Here is a 21,509-nt window from a genome sequence, read left to right as displayed (position 1 = left end):
AGAGCTAAGATCTCTGAAAGTGATGGTCACTTTCTGGTCTAGCTTGATTTCCTTGATGGTGTTGAGAATGGATTCGACACGAGCGGGAGACAGCTGTGCCCGCTTACGCTCAAATTCCATGTGACACCCAAAAATGTTGTCCTCTAAACAGGAAAGAGCATGCTTTCATGGCATTGGATCTCAATCCTAGGAAACAAAGATTAGCTAGAATGACATGCTGATGTCGAAGCGCTAGCTACTGAGACTGGGCCGGCCAGTCATGTAATTCAATACGGATGCTCTGGAGTCGTAAGAGCCAAAATACATCCATGTATTTTGTGTATGTGCGGGTGAAAAAGCTAGACCAAATGGAAGGACCCGATACTGGTAAGCTTCGCCCCCGAAAGCGAACCTCAGGAACCTCCTGTGTTGTGGCAATATTTCCATTGATTTATTTTTAGATAGCGGTAAGGCCCGCAAAATCTAAAAAATTGGACTCAGCCCCCCGTTCCTCTTGCACTTTCCGGTTTCGTGGAGGTGGAGACCATGCCATTGAAACGCGGAGGGTGATGTGAGAACTGAATCCTGTAGTTTCTCTGTACAGTGCTTAGTGCCCAAGGAGATATACTTGGCAGTAGCTTCCACGCTGCCAGTTTCTCAGAAAGGGGCAAAGCTCAGTGGCTTGGTTAAACAGGGGGGATGTTAGATGTTCGGCATCCTGAAACACGGCAGGAAAAACCCGAAGAACTAACAATTTTATTGGAGACTGGAGTTGCCCGAAACACCAGTGGTGGCGGAGCAAGAACACCAACCTCCTGGGGGTGCCAGGGAGAACACTTCATTCTTTAAAAGGAATTCTGCGTGCCTCTCCCCATTGGGGGGCCACCCCCCATGATCCTGTTGAACCTCAGGGCTTCTTTGTGAAGACAATATTCCAGTCTGACCTCTTTTGAGGCGGATCTCTTCTTGTGTTTCATGCCTCGCAACAGTCAGACCCGGTCGAGACTGGGTGGCCGACAGTCCCGACTCTTGAGCAAGGCGGGGAAGGAATTTCCCGAAGGCTTGTTATATAACTCCGCCTCATGAACCTAGTGGCGACCGAGTTAACGACATCGCCAAGCAGGCCGGGAGGCGAGATGGGGCATCGAGGAGGAATACACGATCCTTTTCCTTAATGCCCCTGAGATTCAACCACAAGTGCCTCTCCGCGGAGACCATAGCAGCCATAAAACGGCCGATAGCACGAGCCGTCTGCTTTGTTGCACGAAGAGACAAGTCTGTGGCCCGGCGTAAATCCAATACGCCTTACCTTGCAGAGCCCCGCCAGTACTCAAGTCTCTCAGCAGGTCAGCCTGGTAGGCGTGCAAAACCGCCATGGTGTGCAATGGAGCACCAACCTGACCTGCTGCCTGAAAAGCTTTTCCCTCCAGGGAAGATAAAAAGTCTACACAGCTTGAAAGGAAGTAATAGCTTTTCAGGAAGGATGATGTCCCAGAAGAGAGATAGCCTGGAAGCGTCTCTTCTATCTGGGTGTCATCATATAACTCCGCGTTCCTACCTCAATTATATTTAAATAAATAAATAAGTTGATGGCAGGAAAACACGGGATGAATACAGCTTACTCCATGAAAGGGTTAACTTATATGGAGATTGCTAAGAAAAGGGGAGAGAGCGTCGTTGAGGCTCCGCCCCCGGCCACCCGACAGAACCTGCCGTCTATGTTTTTTTTTTTTTTTATATTATTTTTAAGTGCTTAGAGCTATTATCATCTCCGCGAAAGCAAGAGAGGATGTTTATCCTTGCCCATTCACAAGAAGCGCGGCGCGCGTTTGCGAGCGGACAGAGGGATTTCCCGATCCGATGAGAACGCGAAAGAAAGGAGTTTTAAAACCCGTCTCTCACTGCTCTGCCGGATGCACGTGTTTAAGCCCCAGAAATGCGCGGCGGCTCGGAATGCGAGGCGCGCGCGTAGCACTTAATCGAAGCAGTAAAGTGTAGAGATCGCCCTCCGATATGGATTATACACACGGAGGGACATCTCGTTTAAAACTCTACCATATCGGTGAGTTAAACACTTTCTTATTTTGCTGGTTTAAACACACACGCAAACACAACAAGGTCAGTGAAGACAAAAGATCTGAGGAATGTTTCCGGTTCACTCCTATTTATAACCTGCAGGTGCGTCTCATCAGATGACGTCACCCGACCGAGGTTATATAAGCCAAAATTTGGCGTGTTTGATACACACATGCTTCACAACCGGCAACATGACAAGATGTTTCCCATAGCGTTTTCACGCAGCATCGAGTGTAGCCTTTGAAAGGGAACTAAGAAGAGGGGAAGAAAGAAAAAACACAAGCAAACACAACACCTGAGAGAGAGAGCCACTAAAAGACATACCAGGCTGTTATTTATCATCTCTCCCAGAAGCTTAATCAGTGATTGATACAGTATCACCTGTTGCCAGCCAACGATTGCACTTACAGCAAAGCCAGCAGAGGGGGCAATAAACAGGCGTAACACCTCCCCCACAAAAATATTCCCCAAAGGAATACAATATATAAGAAAAAAAAAGGGGAGAGAAGAAGAGAAAAAAAAAAATCTTGAACGGATCCTGACTCACCTCCACTTCAATTTCCGATTCCTGGGCCCCAGGAAACAGGATAGAAAGAGGAACAAATAGGGGAAAGTACACAAAACTCATACTCGAGATAGGGCATCCGCAATTATATTATCACTGCCCCAGATGTGTTTAATGTCAAGTGTGAATGGTTGCAAGATGAGAACTCCATCTCATTATTCTTTGATTACTGTAAGGGCCATATTTCATTCTTGTAATTTGTTGTTGTGTTTATTTTATTTCAGTCTGTTAGTTAAGCATTAAGCATTAAGTATCATACTTGTAATTTGTATTGTGACATCATTTCATGAGTTGTTCTGTGACATCCCACAGTTATGTAGCTGCATGTCTATCACGCACGTTAGTTGTTCAGTTGTTGTTAAGACACGGAAGGATACAGAAAGGTGTGGAGAACACAAGCTTTTGACCGTGAGACTGTAAGCTAAAAGATACAGTAAAATAAGTTGTTGTAACTGTAATCTATCGAAGCTACAGAACACTGCAAACATCTTGTCATGACTACAGTGGATTTATACAAGAAACTGTAACAACCGTTGTATTTTGATGTTGAAAATAAAACAAGAGACAAAGAAATCAACGAACGTCTGGAGTCGTAAGTGACACTGTGTAACAAAAAGACACGCGTCAGAACTTGTGAATAACATGCACGTACATGTAAAGTCAAAAGCGAACTCCGCTGCAAAAATTAAGATAAGTGATTTAAGAGTGGGAATGTGGAGTGAAGAGCGCGCGTGTGTTCTTAGAAATGCGCATCGACTGTCAACAAGCAACTAAAAACGAAAGCGATAAGAGAACTTGCCTGCTTTAAATTCCACTATGTCAGACGACGAGGACAACGCCGCTGTCGCCAAACCTGAGCGTGTGATGACACCTGACGACAAAGACGCCGCAGACAAGCTTCACGAACTGAAGGACGCCAGAGAAGGCAAGTGGAGTTTATTAACTCCATTAACCGGCAAATTAGAGTTGCTTATGTACGATGCCTACAATCTGTATGACGTTGAAACCAAATACCATACGAAATACAAGGCGCTACTAGACGACTTGAAAGTCCTGTTGAAAGCAATAGGGACGTGCGACTGCACTTAACTGAAGACGAACGCGAACAAGATCGGCAAAACTGGTATATGTCTAAATTGCTGTGTGCCACAGAATTCAGAAAAAGGGTAAAGACGTGGATTGCAGAAACTCAGAACCGCTCTAAGCCGCCTCCAACATTCGATGACGGAGTTTTACCAGAAGACAGTATGTCAATGGTGGAATTAGGGACGCTCGCGTCTAACGAAAGCGTAGTGACGGCAGCATCCAAAAAGGTCCTCAACATCTACAGCATCCTTAGCTCGGCTAAAACAGGCAGAAGCTGACAGAGCATCCTTGCTGGCTGAAGCAGCAATTTTAGAGCAACGGCAGGCGTTAGAAATGGAGGAAGCACAATTCCAAGCACGATTAAAGGTTAAAAAAGAAAGGCTGGAATTCGAAGCGAAGCTTGCAAAAGTTAATGCAAAAATAAAAGTGTATCAGGGTTGTGAAGAACGACAAAGTCTTGCAAGACAGGACGTGACCGTCGAAACGAGTGGTGCATGCGCTCCCAAACAGGAACACAATGACCACAGCACGTCAACAGACTATCTCAGACTGCCATCACGCCTCCAGGCAACACACTTAAGTGTGCCCGTACATGCCAAACCCATAATGTCAAGCACCTTAATGGAACGGTCTACCCAAGGTAACGAACACTCACTTTACAATACTGATACAGTAGAGTCTCAGGGTAGGATGCCACTTCAGGCAGATATTACAGAAATGTTTGCGAAGAGTCAAAGGCAATTTTCCTTACCTCTGCGCGACGTTTCTTCGTTCGATGGTGACCCTCTTGAGTTCACGTCCTTTGTGAGGGCCTTTAAACATGTCATTGAAACCAGAACTGATAGCAATGCGGATAGGCTGTACTATCTTGAGCAGTATACCAGTAGGACAGCCTAGGGACCTTGTGAGAAGCTGCCAGCTCATGCCAGAACATTGCGGTTATGCAGAAGCCATGAGATTGTTACATGATAAGTTTGGAAATAAACAAATAATCGCTACAACGCTGATGCAAAAGGCACTCAACTTGCCGGAAATAAAGTCAGAGGACGGAAAGTCCCTGACAACTTTCTCCCTGTTCCTGGTAAACTGTTACAATACCATGTCAAGCATCGATTACATGGATGAGCTAGACAATGCCTCCAACCTGAGGACTATAGTCTCAAAACTGCCCTACAAATTGCGTGAAAGATGGAGGAACCATGCATACATGCACGAAAGGCGCACCCAGAAAAGAGCCAAGTTTGTGCAGTTGATGGAATTTGTAGAGCAAAAAGCAACGGTAACGTCCAACCCACTTTTCGGCAACCTGAACGCTTCAACTTGTGATAAAAAACACTGCAACAAACCTCCTCCAGGGCTCAAGCAAAAAATTGAAGGAAAAAGAGGTAGCAGCTTTGCCATGGCGTAAAACAGGTTGGTAAAAATCATAAAGACTTGATTACAGTAAAGATTAGAGTAAACATATAAGGACATTTACATTTACATTTAGGCATTTGGCAGACGCTCTTATCCAGAGCGACTTACAAAAAGTGCTTTAATGTTTACATAATTGGATACATACTTACACTGGGTTAACTAGGTTAATAACTAATTAAGTGCCATTAGTCCAACACAACTAAGAAGAGTTTTTTTTTTTTTTTTTTTTCGGGGGGGTGGGGGTAGGTTAGTCCAAGTACTGGAGAAACAGATGAGTCTTGAGTCGTCGTTTAAAGATAGTCAAAGTCTCTGATGTACGGACATCTAGAGGAAGTTCATTCCACCACCTAGGTGCCAGAACAGAAAAGAGACGGGATGAATGCCGCCCTCGATCCCTGAGAGATGGTGGGATGAGGCGAGCAGTGCTGGAGGACAAATGGGACTTTTTGAAAAGGAATGGATTTTGCTTTAGATGTTTAGTAAAAGGACACTTAAGCAAAGACTGCACAAAGAAAATTACATGTCAGTTGTGCTCAAAGAAACATCCTCGCATGCTACACATTGCAGCACAAGACACAGCTCAAGCGATCGTAAAAGCTGACGAAACTGAACCAGTTAAAACACTGCCTGTTACAGTGAGTCACGAAACAAGCGCATGCACTGGGGCTTGAAATGACTGTATTCTTTCCATAGTACCTGTTAAAATAAAGTCCAAGAAAGGTAATAAGACAGTAGAAGTGTATGCCTTTATGGACCCAGGTAGTTCTGCTACTTTTTGTACCAAGTCACTAACAAGGCGATTAAACGTACAAGGTAAAAAACAATTACATTATGTTAAGCACCATGAACGCCAGGAAACAAGAAGAAAGTTATGTGCTTACTGACTTAGAGGTTAGAGGTTACACTTTTGTTGAACTCACCAAAGTGTTCACACAAAAGAGTATCCCAGTCTCAGTGGAAAACATTCCACAACAGCACGACATTGATAAGTGGCCATACCTCAGCGAAGTAAAATTGCCTCAGATTAATGCTAGAGTTTAAATTCTCATAGGTAACAAAGAGCATATGCTTCTAGAACCATGGCGCATAATTAACAGCAGGCACAATGGGCCATATGCAGTAAAGACCGCTCTTGGATGGACCATAAATGGACCTCTTTGAGAGTCGGTCGAGGAAGACACTGACAATGAGCAAGCGAGCGTTGCAGTCAACAGAGTTTCCATCGAAAGTGTAGAACAAATGCTGATACAACAGTACAAGCATGATTTTCCTAAACGGAATTGTGATGACAATGCTGAGTTGTCACAAAAGGACTATCAGTTTTTAGACTCTGTAACTAACTCTCTGCAGTTTACCGATAATCACTTCTACATCGGCCTCCCATTTAAGAAAGCAGCTATTCAAATGCCCAATAACCAAAGTGCAGACATGCAGCGCACACTAAACCTCAAAAGGAAGTTTAAGAATAACCGCTCCTTTCATGAAGAGTATTTAAGCTTCATGAACGACATGTTTGAAAAGGGTCATGCAGTCAAGGTCCCTACTCCTCACCTAAGTCGACAAGATGGGCAAGTGTGGTATATACCTCACCATGGTGTATACCATCCTCAAAAGAAAAATCTAAGAGTAGTCTTCGACTGTGCTGCTAGCTATCAGGGAGTATCATTAAATAGCGAGCTCCTGCAGGGACCCGACCTGACAAACTCACTCATTGGAGTGCTTACACGCTTTAGACAAGAGGAAGTTGTCATGATGGCAGATGTGGAAGCCATGTACTATCAGTTCCGGAAAAGGACACAGATTTGTTGCGTTTCCTATGGTGGCCGAATGGAGATGTAAGTCAGGACTTGGTCGAGTATAAAATGGTCGTTCATTTGTTTGCCGCAAAATCATCTCCAAGTGTAGCTAACTTCGCCCTTAGGAAAAACAGCAGAAAAAAAAACGCAGCAATGCATCTGCTGAGGCAGTCAACACAGTACTTAAAAACTTTTATGTAAATGACTGCTTAAAGTCTGTCTCTAGTCATAATCAAGCAGTTGTGTTATAAAACAATCTCACCAACCTTTGCGCAAGTGTAGGTTTCACCTCACCAAGTGGGCAAGTAATAGTCGTGCCTTACTGACTTCCATTCCTGAGAGTGAAAGAATCAAAGACATGAGGGACCTAGATTTGAGTAAAGACGCACTCCCTGTAAAGAGCGCTAGGGGTGTTGTGGTGAATTAATTCAGACACGTTCAAGTTTAAGATTAGTCTAAAAGAGCGGCCTGTGACTAGAAGAGGAATCTTGTCAATCACTAGTTCAATTTATGACCCCTTGGGCTTCCTGGCACCAGTCATACTGCCAGATCCTAGTGCAGCAGTTGTGTAAAGAAAAACTCGCTTGGGATGATGACATTCCTGAACAGTTTACAAAAGGATGGAAGGCCTGGCTACAAGAGTTGCATCAATTGTCTGAGTTTAGTGTAGCAAGATGCGTAAAACCAGTTGACTTTGGAGTCACAACCACAGCCCAACTTCATTATTTTTCAGATGTAAGTAAGATGGGATATGGAGTTGTATCATACCTTAAGTTGGTAAATGCTGATGGACTCACACACTGTGCATTTGTGATGGGGAATTCTCGCGCAGCGCCCCTGAAACAACCCACTATTTCCCGAATGGAATTGACAGCGGCAGTGCTTGCTGTGAACAATGACAAAATTTTGAAAGGTCAACTGGAAATAGAGCTGCTGGACTCTATGTTTTGGACAGACAGTACAACTATCTTGAGATACATTAAAAATGAAAAACTTCATTTCAAAACCTTTATTGTTAACAGAATCGCCATTATAAGAGAGTCAACCAAGCCACAGCAGTGGAGGTATGTAAATACTTCAAAAAATCCAGCCGACTCTGCATCTAGGGGAGTTTCTTGTAAAAAATTCATGAAAAACGCCAGTTGGATCCATGGTCCCTCCTTTCTCAAAGAACCAGAGTGTAGATGGCCTGAGAATATTCATGACCTGTCGATAAAGGAGGACGACAATGAGGTTAAACATTTAGTTGCAGTGAACCTCGTGAGTACTACAGAGAGCACAGATGCCGTGAACAAACCAATTAATTACCACTCTGACTGGTACAAGTTGAAAAGATCCGTTGCCTGGATCCTTCATTTCAAGGACATGCTTAGACAGAGAATAAAAAAGGTCAAAAACATGTAGATGACTCAATGACAGAAAACCACAAGCCTCTGACAATTTAGGAGCAGAAAACAAAATTATTAAGTTCGTTCAAAACCAAAAATTCAAAGACGAAATTTCCATGTTGCAAAAGGGTAATGCATCTGTAAAAGGAAACAGTTGTCTCTCCAAACTAGACCCAGTACTGCAGGATGGAGTGCTAAGAGTTGGAGGACGTTTCGGTAAGTCTGCAATGCCCGAGCAGGTAAAACATCCAGTCATTATACCTAAAGACTCACATATCACGACCTTAATCTTAAGAGACATTCATGAAAAGGTTGGACATCGTGGAAGGAATTATATACTTTCAAGGTTGTGGCAGAAATGCCAACTGCTAATTCCCTTGTGAGAAAGTTTCTTTCCAGTTGTGCGAAAGATGTAGAAAGATCAGAGCAAAGACCAGTGAACAAAAAATGTCAGACCTGCCTCGTGATAGAATAACACCAGATCATCCACCGTTCACTAACATAGGAGTAGACTATTTTGGACCCTTCGAGGTCAAACGAGGTAGAAGTCATGTTTAAAGATATGGCATATTGTTTACTTGCCTGACAACAAGAGCTGTGCACATTGAAGTTGCGCAGTCTCTAGATACAGACTCCTGCTTATATGCTATCGATGCTTTGTGTATAGAAGAGGCCAGGTGTCAGTCATGAGAAGTGACAATGGAACAAACTTCATACTGTAGGTTCTGAGATTGAATTGCGTAAAGCTATCCAACAGTGGAACCAGTCAAAAATTTAAGGCGTCCTCATGCAAAAGGGGATACAATGGATATTCAATCCACCTTCTGGGTCTCATTTCTGTGGAATATGGGAAAGGCAGATAAGATCAGTTAGAAAGATCCTGAGATCTGTACTAAAAGAACAAACACTAAACGATGAGAGCTTGCATACATTTCTGTGTGAAGTGGAAGCAATAATGAATGATCGACCCCTCACCACTGTTACGGATGATCCCAGAGACCTGGAGCCCCTGACACACAACCACCTACTACTGATGAAAAAACAGCCAAACAGCCTCCTGGGCTTTTCAAAAAAGAGGACATTTATGCAAGTAGCAAGTGGAAGCAAATTCAATACCTTTCTGGAAGCGATGGGTGCTTGAATATTTGCCCTTGCTTCAGGAGCGTCAAAGATGGTTTCAAGTGAGAAAAAAACTTTCGATTGGAGATGTAGTTCTAATAATGGACGATTCTTCTCCAAGAAACTCATGGGCCATCGGACGAATCACAAAAATGTTCCCTGATAAAAAAGGACTTGTGAGACGTGTGCTGGTCAAAAATAAAAACAATACACTGGAAAGGCCCATCGACAAGTTGTGCCTCATATGTGAAATGGACTGTTAATTATATAATAAGTAGTTATGTTCCTTTCCTTTGGTACGCAAAGATATGAATACCTTCGGACAAATAGTATACAAAAAAGGTTAAAATGTTAAGAAGGTTTAATTTTGTGGCTCTATTGTTAAAAAAAATAAAAATAAAAATAAAAATGCAGTCTCCCTGCATGTCAATTAGGGGCTGGAAAGGTAAGAGCCATATTTCATTGTTATGTGTTGTTGTGTATATTTTTAATATATTAGTTAAGCATTATACAATAAGTTTATTAGTCAAGCATTTAGCATGATACTCGTAAGTTGTAGTGTGACATCACTTTATAAGTTGTTCTGTGACATCATTCCATAGTTGTGTAGCTGCATGTCTATCATGCACTTTAGTTGGTAGATGTTGTTAAGATACGGAAGTATGGAGAACACAAGCTTTTGACCGTAATCTAAAGGATGCAGCAAACAAGTTGTTGTAACCGTAATACATTGATTTAAAAGAAACAGCAAATAAGTTGTTGTAAACGTAATTTAGGACTGCAAGCTACAAGATACAGCAAGATGTTGTAACCACAGCGGACTTATGAACTGTTGAACTTTGATGTTGAAAATAAAACAAGAAACAAAGAATTCAATGGACTTGAGTCATGAGTAACTAATGTAACAAGAAAGATACACGTCAGAACTTGTGAATAACATGCCCGTACATGTACTATGCAGTACAACACACACCAAAAACATTATTCCAGCTCAGCATCCTGTCTTTGGTCTGGGTCAGGCCAGAGAATTGCATCTACAGGAGGTAAAATCCTCTTGCATGCCTGATCCACCCCTGGCATGCCTCTACTGATATGTCTAGGCAGGCTTCTTCCCTGGCCTAGAGGAGGTGAACATGGCAATAAGGTTCTCTGTTGTACACTTTCCACCGCCATGCCGAAAATAATTTCTCTATCGGGCTTAGAAAGGGAGAGTATCAAAGTACTCATAGTCATACCATGGACAAGGACATGGTCAACTAAAGTGGCTCGAATTTCATCCGAGACTGCTTGTCTCCTTGCCCTTGCTCTTCCCCTTCCTTGTCACTGTCGTCCTCGACCTCCTCCTCATCCCCCTTGACCTTTTCCTTTGCATCTCTTTGGATCCATTGTCTCAAACCTGAATGGGCTGACTTTTGCCCTTTTATTGTATCTATCCATCAAAGTTTGATTGGTGTGTGATAAATTTTGACGTCTAGTGTGTCAGTGACAAACACACATGTGCGTCTAAAATGCATGAGTTTCAGTATATTTTAAAAAAATGTGCCAGGACAATTCCTCATGTCCCTGTCCCATTCCATCTAAAAAGTATTTATTTATTCCTATGTTTAATTTTATGTCATGTACTGTTTTCTTTTTTTATTTCCCCTTTTGTTCTCTCTTATTTTATTTTATTTTATTTTATGATTTTATTTTATTTGGTTTTCATTCTATGTCTTTATACTCTTTCTTTATTTTTCCCCTTCCTCTCTTAGAAGTGGCAGTCCATAATAACTTAGTATTACATTTCTAATAATACACTCAACAAGCTCCAAACATCATGGAGGTGGCAGGTTAAACATTAGTACCAAATTGTATTTAAAAAGTTTAGCATACACTGTATGTGTTAGGCAGTACAGAAAAGTTTGATTTGTATGAATCAAAATGATAAGATTGTCCCTGACGAGATTCACTATCATTAATTGATATTGCATTTTGCTGTTTGTCTTAGATGGCGCTAACATACGACTCGTTGGTGGCAGTAACTCCTGCTCTGGTAGAGTGGAAGTCTATTATAATAACCAGTGGGGAACAGTGTGTGATGATGACTGGGACATGAACGATGCACAGGTCGTGTGTAGACAGCTTGGATGTGGTAATGCTGTCAGCGCTCATCAAAGTGCTTACTTTGGTCAGGGAAGTGGACGAATATGGATGGATAATGTTCACTGTTCCGGAAGTGAAAGCAGCATCACACAGTGCACTCATAGCGGATTTGGAATACACAACTGTAACCATGTTGAAGATGCTGGAGTTACTTGCTCAGGTACAGAATTATCTCATATTATGATTTGTTAATAAATGTTATTTTATGTATACTGTATTGATAAACTTTAATTGACTAGTAAAAATATATATAAGGGTGCATATGTGTAGGTTGCCAGTAGGCAGGAGGGGCATTGCCCACCCAAACAGATAAAATATTTCTCAACAACTTCCAATTAAATTTAAATATTTTTGTACACAAATTACGACTGGAGAAATCACTGTGTTATCACTTGAAGGAAATGTGGGTTTGTTATGTGCTTGATATTAAATAGGATGAAAACAGTACAATTTGGTGAGACAATTGTGACAGATTGTGAAACAGACCAAATATGACGTGTTAATCTGGAGTGCGTTTCAAAAGACTTTTCTCACGTTGTGAAATTTGTATGATTACAGAAAAACATAAAAGTGCCACCCAAAACAAAGAAATAATCTAAACAAACAATCCTTATAACTAACCCCTAAACTAACTAACAGAAAAGAAATATGGAAATAAAATTAAATCTTCAGTGCATACCGCACCCCAACTAAACTCCTTCAAACTAAAGAAACAAAAAGTACAAGGGTGGCGTAACACTTAACCTAATCTAACAATGAGTTGATCTAATACTAATTAACATAATTGAATAAATCAAAGCACCAAAATGCTTCTTGAAATTGAAGTTAAACTTGACACGAAGTAGGCAGAACTAAAACTCCAACACGTTCAGTGTAAACACACACATATAATTCGATACAAGTCAATAGACAAAAACAAATCTATGGTTAGGCTTGAATTCCACAAATCAAAGCATAATTCCTTATGTCCGAAAATACAATAAGCATTTGGAGAATACTAAAGTTGAACGAGTTTTGTTGAACGCATTGAAGCACAAGGTACGCTGGCGAGGGGCAACCGCACGCACACTGAACTCGAGGCCTCAAATATATTCGGCACATCAGCGGATTGGGAGAGCATCATGATGTCATATTGATGATGGACAGCGCAGTCAGCCAATAAATTCAGACATAGAAGCGGAGTGAGAAAACACAAAAGGCAAAAAAGCGAGAGGGATGAAACAAAAAAAACGTCTCGGGTTACTTTGCTGTAACCCTGTTCCCTGAAAAGGCGGGAACGAGATGCTGCGTGAAAACGCTATGGGAATATCTTTTTATGTTGCCGGTTGTGAAGCATGTGTGTACTAAACACGCCAAATTTTGGCTTATATAACCTCGGTCAGGTGACGTCATCTGATTAGACGCACCTGCAGGTTATAAATAGGAGTGAGCCGGCAACATTCCTCAGATTGATTTGTCTGAACGTACGTCCGGTCACGTGGGCAGTGCGGCATTGGGACGCAGCATCTCGTTCCCGCCTTTTCAGGGAACAGGGTTACAGCAAAGTAACCCGAGACGTTCCCTTTCAAAGGCTACACTCGATGCTGTGTGAAAACGCTATGGGAACGAGAGTACCAACGTCACCGCACTGCAAGTGTCTAGACCCTTGAATTGTGTAGCGTGTGCGCACAAGGTCTCAGAAATACGTCTGGGAAGCCGACTCGAGGACTCGTAAGCCCGGAGTGGCATAAACATCCAGAAATCTAACAAATGCGTCACACACTTGCTGCAGGGGAATACCTCTTGCTAGTGCAATAGATGAGGCGATCTCCTTGGTTGAATGAGCCTTGATTCCTAAAGGCGAAGTGAGCCCACGCGCCTCATAGGAGAGGGCAATAGCATCTCTCACCCAGTGTAGTGGCGGCTGCCCCCGGATGCGGCCCCAAAACATGTAAAAGCTGCTCTGACTTAGGCCACTGGCTGATGCGGTGGATGTAAATCTGAAGAGCATGTACTGGACAGTAAGTGAAGACTCTCCTGCTAGAAGCTCTAAAGGCGGAGGACAGAAGGCTTCAAAAACAATAGGGTGCATGTTGGGAATGGAACTTTGGGAAGATAGTTAGTGAGGATGCAAAATGGCCCTGACTAGCCCAGAGGCAAAGTCTAGGCAGGATGGGGAGACTGACAAATCTCCGATCCTCTTAGAGAGGTAACACCATTTAGAAAAAACGTCTTAAGGGTCGAAAACCTGAGGCGCTGACTCTAGTGGTTTAACAAGGGGGCACAAGCCCGAGGACAAATATTTCCTGCAGAAACTCTAGCACTAAAACAACTTGGCAGTGGACTGGGTCTACCTGCTTCGTCATGCATCAACTTTCAAATACATTCCCTTTGCGGGCATAAGCTCTTCTAGGGGAGGCAGCCCTAGCACTTAGAATAGTCTTAATTACGCTGGCTGGAAGACCAGCTTGACTTAGTTGGTCCTGTTCAGGGACCGCCAAGGCGTCCAAACGCAGGGGCTGGAAGTCAGAGAGTAGTAAAGGGGACATTTGCTGATCTTGCGAGGCAAAGAGATCCACCTCCGCTACATGAAATTTTCCCAGAATGTAAATCGCCCTGAGGGACAGGAACCTGGTGCGCTAGCTATTTAGCGGCGAGAGCACAGTCCGCTCTGGCGATTGATAAATGAGACTGCCAGGCAATTGATGTGCTGCGCAAGGAGATGGCCTCTCCAGCTTCCTTGGGCTGGACGGTCATCTAAGACCGCACCCCAGCCCATGAGGGAAGCGTCTGTCGTTAGCATCTGCGACGACAAGACAAACTTAGAGTGGGACCCAGAGTCAGAAACCGGGGTCTGAACACATAGGAAGGGTATGAAGCACCTGGCGCGTAGCCCTTATTGGGAATTGGCCCTAGAGTGAAATCTCCTGGTTCTTAGCCACAACTGAAATGCTCTCATGTGCAGAAGGCCCAAAGGTGTCACCGTGGATACAGCTGCCATGAGAGCTAAGATCTCTGAAAGTGATGGTCACTTTCTGGTCTAGCTTGATTTCCTTGAGGGTGTTGAGAATGGATTCGACACGAGCGGGCGACAGCTGTGCCCGCTTACGCTCAAATTACATGTGACACCCAAATATGTTGTCCTCTAAACAGGAAAGAGCATGCATTCATGGCGTTGGATCTCAATCCTAAGAAACAAAGATCAGCTAGGACGACATGCTGATGTCGAAGCGCTAGCTGCTGAGACTGGGCCAGCCAGTCAAGTAATAAATGTCACACCTACAGCACATCAAGTAATAAATAAATACAGATGCTCTGGAGTCGTAAGAGCCAGAACTACATCCATGTATTTTGTGTATGTGCGGGTGAGAGAGCTAGACCAAATTAAAGAACTCGATACTGGTAAGCTTCGCCTCCGAAAGCGAACCTTAGGAACCTCCTGTGATGTGGCAATATTTCTATTGATTTATTTTTAGATAGCGGTAAAGCCTGCAAAATCTAAAAAATTGGATGCAGTCCCCCGTTCCTCTTGGAAACTAAGAAATACCGAATGTAGTAGCCTGACTCTCTGTCTAGTAGGAGAACATGTTACATGGCCCCATTTCCCAGCAACTTCTGTCAGCAGATGTGCACTTTCCGGTTTCATGGAAGTGGAGACCCTGCCATTGAAACGCGGAGGGTGATGTGAGAATGGAATCCTGTAGTTTCTCTCTACAGTGCTTAGTACCCAAGAAGATAAACTTGGCAGTAGCTTCCACGCTGCCAGTTTCTCAGAAAGGGAAAAAGTCTCGGCGGCTTGGTTAAATGGGGGGGGTTAGATGTTCGGCATCCTGAAACATGGCAGAAAAAAACGAAAAACTATCATTTTATTGGAGACTGGTGTTGCCCGAAACACCAGTGGTGGTGGTGGAGCAAGAACACCAATCTCCTGGGGGTGCCAGAGAGAACACTTCATTATTTGAATGGAATTCTGCGTGCCTCTCCCCATTGGGGGGCCACCCCCCACGGTCCTGGGCACATGAACCTCAGGGCTTCTTTGTGAAGAAGACAATATGCCAGTCTGACCTCTTTTAAGGCAGTTTGCGTGACGCACCCCAATCTTACGAGGTGGTGCCCGGATCAAAAACACTCTTCTTGTGTGTTTCACGCCCCGCAACAGTCAGACCCGGTCGAGACTGGGTGGCCGACAGTCCCGACTCTTGAGCACGGCGGGGAAAGAATTTCCCGAAGGCTTGTTATATAACTTCGCCTCACGAACCTAGTGGCGACCGAGTTAACGACATCGCCAAGTAGGCTGGGAGGCGAGATGGGGCATCAAGGAGGAATACACGATCTTTCTCCTTGATGCCCTTGAGATTTAAGCACAAGTGTCTCTCTGCGGAAACCATCGCAGCCATAAAACGGCCGATAGCACGAGCCGTCTGCTTTGTTGCACGAAGAGACAAGTCTGTGGCCCGGCTTAAGTCCAATACGCCCTACCTTAAAGAGCCCCGCCAGTACTCAAGTCTCTCAGCAGGTCAGCCTGGTAGGCGTGCAAAACCGCCATGGTGTGCAATGAAGCACCAATCTGACCTGCTGCCTGAAAAGCTTTTCCCTCCAGGGAAGATAAAAAGTCTACACAGCTTGAAAGGAAGTAATAGCTTTTCAGGAAGGATGATGTCCCACGAGGGAGATAGCCTGGAAGCGTCTCTTCTATCTGGGTGTCATCATATAACCCCGCGCTTCCACCAAAACTATATTTAAATAAATAAATAAATAAATAAGTAAGTTGATGGCAGGAAAACACGGAATAAATACAGCTTACTCCATGAAAGGGTTAACTCATATGGAGATGGGAAAAGGGGAGAGAGCGTCGTTGAGGCTCCGCCCCCCGGCCACTTGACAGAACCTGCTGTCTATGTTTTTATTTATTTATTTATTTATATTTTTTATTAATTTATTTTTTAAGTGCTTAGAGGCTATTACCATCTCCGCGGAAGCAAAAGAGGATGTTTATCCTTGCCCATTTACAAGAAGCGCCAGGGCGTGCTTGAGTGCGGACAGAGGAATTTCCCGATCCGATGAGAACGCGAAAGAAAGGATTTTAAATCCATCTCTCACAGCTCTGCCGGATGCACGAGTTTAAGCCCCAGGAATGCGCGGCGGCTCGAAGCTTCTCAAGGAATGCGAGGCGCGCGCGTAGCACTTAATCGAAGCAATAAAGTGTAGAGACCGCCCTCCGATATGGATTATACACACGGAGGGACATCTTGTTTAAAACTCTGCCATTATCGGTGAGTTAAACACTTATTTTGCTGGTTAGACAGAGAAACGCTCACAACTAGGTGAAGACAAGAATCTGAGGAATGTTTCTGGTTCACTCCTATTTATAACCTGCAGGTGCGTCTCATCAGATGACGTCACTCGACCAAGGTTATATAAGCCAAAAATTTGGCGTGTTTGTTACACACATGCTTCACAACCGGCAACATGACAAGATGTTCCCATAGCGTTTTCACGCAGCATCTCGTTCCCGCCTTTTTAGGGAACAGGGTTACAGCAAAGTAGCCCGAGACGTTTTTGTTGTTGTTACTTAATTACCTAATTCCATATGTGTTATTTTATAGTTTTGAAATCCCCAGTATTGTTGTAGAATGTAGAAAATAAATCACTAAACAGAAACAAAGAAATTTGCAAGTGACCCCAAACTTTTGAACCGTAGTGTATATATTTGTGTTTAATTAAATTCTTAAATTATCGTGTTCACCCATGGGTTTACTGCATAAACATCAGAACAAAAGGTAACGGAGACATCAGACAACATTAGCATGTTAAGAATTAAACTTTCGGAAGATAGTTCAGTGAGGATGCAAAATGGCCCTGACTAGCCCAGGGGCAAAGTCTAGGCAGGATGGGGAGACTGACAGTTCCCTTTCAAAGGCTACACTCGATGCTGCGTGAAAACGCTATTCATCTGATTAGACGCACCTGCAGGTTATAAATAGGAGTGAGCCGGCAACATTCCTCAGATTGATTTGTCTGGACCTAGTGTCAGCTACATACGTTCTAAGAGGACAACTTTTTTTGCAGAAACTCCAGCACTGAAACAATTTGGCAGTGTACTGGGTCTACATGTTTTGCCATGCACCAACTTTCAAATACACTCCATTTGAGGGCATAAGTTCTTCTAGTGGAGGGAGCTCCAGCACTTAGAATAGTTTCACTTATGCTGGCTGGAAGACCAGCATCTCTTAATTGGTCCCCCTCAGGGGCCAAACGTGAAGTTTCCAGAACTCAGGCCGTAGATGAAATATTGTCCCCTGCACCTGAGACAGAAGATCCCTCCTCACTGGAATCACCCACGGTGAGCCATTGAGGAGAGATATTCGATCCAAGAACCACACTCTGGTCGGCCAATGGGGCGCTATCAATAAGAGACTTCGTTGACGGACCCTCGCCAGGACTCCCGGAAGCAGAGCTATCGGAGGAAATGCATAAATACGTAATCTGGGCCACATATGGGCCATCGCTGACTCCCCTGGATCTGGAGAATAGTAAAGGGGACATTGTGCTGTTTGAGGCAGAGGTCCAACTCTGCTACATAAAATCTTTCCCAGATTTGACTGACTACTTCGGGGTGGAGTTTCCATTCCTCATGTGTCACAGCTTGTCTGGACAGCAAGTCTGCTCCCACATTCATATGCCCCGGAATGTAAATCGGCCCAAGGGACAGAAACTTGTCCTGTGCCCAAAGCAGAACCTGGTGCGCTAGCTTGTTTAAGCGATGCAAGCACAGTCCACCCTGGCGATTTATGTAAGAGACTACCGTAGTGTTGTCCACCCGCAGTAGGACATGGTAGCCTCTCAACTGCTGGAGGAAGTATTTTAGGGCCAGAAATAGAGCCATCATTTGGAGGCAATTGATGTGCCACGCGAGAAGATGACCTCTCCAGATCCCTTGGGCTAGACAGCCTTTTAAGACCACACCCCAGCCCGTAAAGGAACCTAGAGTGGGACCCAAAGTCAGAAACCAGGGTCTGAATCACATAGAAAGGGTAAGAAGCCCCCTTATTTGCCTCTGGTGATTGGCCCTTGAATAAAATCCCCTGGCGCTTAGCCACAACTGAAAAGATTTCATGTGTAGAACAGTGGCGGCTTCTCTAAGTCTACAAGGGAAGCTCCGCTTCCTCTACTATGTCAAAAAATAAATGCTCATATATGCACTGTCGTATTTATATTGGTTTTAATAAAAGTGGCTAGAACGCTTTTAACTTCATGACTAACTCGATCAGAATCAGATATTTATTGTAGATTTTTTGAGGCGATTTTCTTGTCATACATTTCCGTGCAGCACAGCACGTTAAACCCTCCTAAATGTTTTTTTCACTGCAGAAAAGCTGGACGGTACTGATCTGGCCTTTAAAAACGCACGTTTTGAGAAAAGGGATCCTGCGACTGTGAAAATGCCCTTCATTACCTGTAGGGGCAGTCGTGTTTCAGTCTGAAGTATTGTGTGTCTACTGAAGCCGAAAATGTGTTGTGTCTCTTAGGCACCCATTGACAGCAAGCGACAGAGCTCATAAACGTGTCAAGCTTAAACTGATATGTATTTATTCTTCATTTTCTTCTCTCCTTCAATGATAGTACTTTTTTGGCTGCGTTTTCTCCATTTAGAATTATATAATTATTATTAGTAGTAGTTCTCCGAATTTATTATTATTATTATTATTGTAACGCACCCGCATGTGTGTGCAAAAGGACTACAAAGATGTATGACACGTTAGCCTTATTGTTTTATTGTTTTTATGCGCTTTAAGTGTACCTGGGCACTGGTGGCTTAGTGGTAGGTGATTTGCCCACCATGCTGAAGGCCCGGGTTCGATTCCCAGGGGTGGTGTCATGCCCTAAAATGCCCCCGATATAACCACGCCATTATATTATTAATTTATGCTTCAGTACTAAATGCATGTCTACAATTGAGATTTTTTTAAATTAAGCTATAAAACACATTAGCATTCACCTTACAGTTGCTATAAAGTCTGGACGATTTTATACTATTATTTAAGCAACGCCACACAACGTGGAAAGCCGCAGAAATGCTTCAATTTCATTGGCTGTTACTCAGTGTCAGCTATTCACGACTGGCCACCGCGGAACGCAGAATCCCCGGGCTTTGACTGCGCTTTCTCCATTCGTTTTTCAGGGGCGGACTGGGACCAAAAAGTGGCCCTGACCTTCTCGCCCACAGCAGCCCACACCATAATACATTGGCTCATTAACGTAGAGATAAATTTTAACCACCAATTACTAGCATAAAAATATAACACAATACAGAAATCAATGCTATTTAAACATATTATTTGAAGTATCACTGAACATATATTGGGTCATATTAGTAAAACAAAGGAACGAAGAAAAGAACATCAAGACAAACAACATATAAATCTATAAAGACAATATTTTAAAAAGAATGGCAATAAAACTGAACAGGTAAGCTAAAATAAAATCATTAGCAGCATTAGCTCATGCTAGTAAACTAGTTACTTATTTTAATTATTATGGTAGTCAATATTAATACGAAATAATGCTGAGAAACATTATTTTGAATATTAATATTGACTACCATAATAATTACTAGCACGAGTTACTGATGCTACTAATTTTATTCAGTTTGATTGCCATTCTTTTTACTTGGCTCTGGTAGATCAGGGGAGACGTGTTGGTCATCATCAGCAGGCACTGGTTCATCATCACTGATGAGTGGTATGTCTTACAATGCGTTAAGATGATACCTCCGAAATGCAAAATGTTCATGATAACTCACAAAAAAAGGCCAATCTGTCCTTTCCTTATAAAGTGTTTAGGTGAAATTCCATACAAAAGTGACAAATATGCAAAAACTAAAAAAATCAGACTTCACTGAGGTGAAGCGCACCCACAGTTACTGTAATCCCCCATCTTACCTTTCATTCACGATACTGTAGGTGTGAAGTTATCAAACCGGTTTCGCTGCTGGGGGTATTCGCAGAATTGGGGGTTTTAAAACAAATTAACAAGACCAAGCAGACGTCTCTGCCTAAAATGTATTTCGCCAGCAAAACATAAACATAAATAGAAAAATAAACATAAGTAGATATAAAATGTTTAATGTTAACAATTAAATCAGACTTCATAGTTGGATTTGATACTTTGAGTGTAATTCATAAATTTAGCATAGTAAAAGTACCCAAGCATGAGTTAATATATACCTATATCAAATAAAATTTCATATAATACACACATATAATGTGTGTGTAGGGGGGGTTTAAAAGTGGCGCTGCCGGGGGCACCGGGAGGGAGTCTCGCCCGGGAAGCAGTTCAGTGTAGAACCGCCACTGCCTATTCTCCACCACATCACGTACTTCCCGGACCTCGGACTAAACTCCACGCCTTGCTTTTATAATGTTCAAATTCAAATTCGAATTTTATTTATCACATACACAGTAATACACAGTACGATATGCAGTGAAATGCTTGTACGACCACTGGTGACCTTAAAAAGAAAAAAGAAAATAAAAACTAAGGAATAAATATTAATAAAAAGAAATAGAGAAGAAAATAAATGTAACTAGTAAAATAAACAAACTGTACAAATAAGGGCATAATAAAAATATTACAAAATATAGAAATATAGGAATATAGGGGGGGAATATAAAAATTTTAAAGTGTTTTAAAATGGCAATGGCTGTGCAAATATGCATGCAATGGTTTCAGATATATAAACATGTATTGTATAAAAGTGACTTGAATGAATGTGTCCATGATTGTCCAGTCAATGTCAATGTTTAAAAGATATTACTCCTGTGTGGTGGTGTGATTGAGAGACCTTATCGCCTGCGGGAAGAAGCTCCTCCTCAGTCTCTCTGTGTTGGTTTTCAGGGAGCGGAATCGCTTCCCAGCGATCCCCGAGATCATTTCAGTGTAAAGTTAGTGGGATTTTGAAAG

The 21,509-nt window shown here is 42.9% G+C and overlaps 1 protein-coding gene across 1 annotated transcript in view; it reads left to right on the top strand.

The window, feature by feature from the left end:
• Positions 1-21,509, top strand: part of LOC128544927 (deleted in malignant brain tumors 1 protein-like) — a 69,197-nt gene that overhangs the window by 14,039 nt on the left and 33,649 nt on the right. Inside the window, exon 4 of the mRNA XM_053515240.1 lies at positions 11,413-11,727. Within this exon, the coding sequence (XP_053371215.1) occupies positions 11,413-11,727 (315 nt within the window). The remainder of the gene's footprint in view (positions 1-11,412; positions 11,728-21,509) is intronic.

The sequence above is a fragment of the Clarias gariepinus genome, chromosome 16 (assembly GCF_024256425.1).
Source record: "Clarias gariepinus isolate MV-2021 ecotype Netherlands chromosome 16, CGAR_prim_01v2, whole genome shotgun sequence".
NCBI classification, from domain to species: Eukaryota; Metazoa; Chordata; class Actinopteri; order Siluriformes; family Clariidae; genus Clarias; species Clarias gariepinus.
The sequence above is the reverse complement of the archived record's forward strand: the minus strand, read 5'-3'. Positions and strand labels throughout refer to the sequence as shown.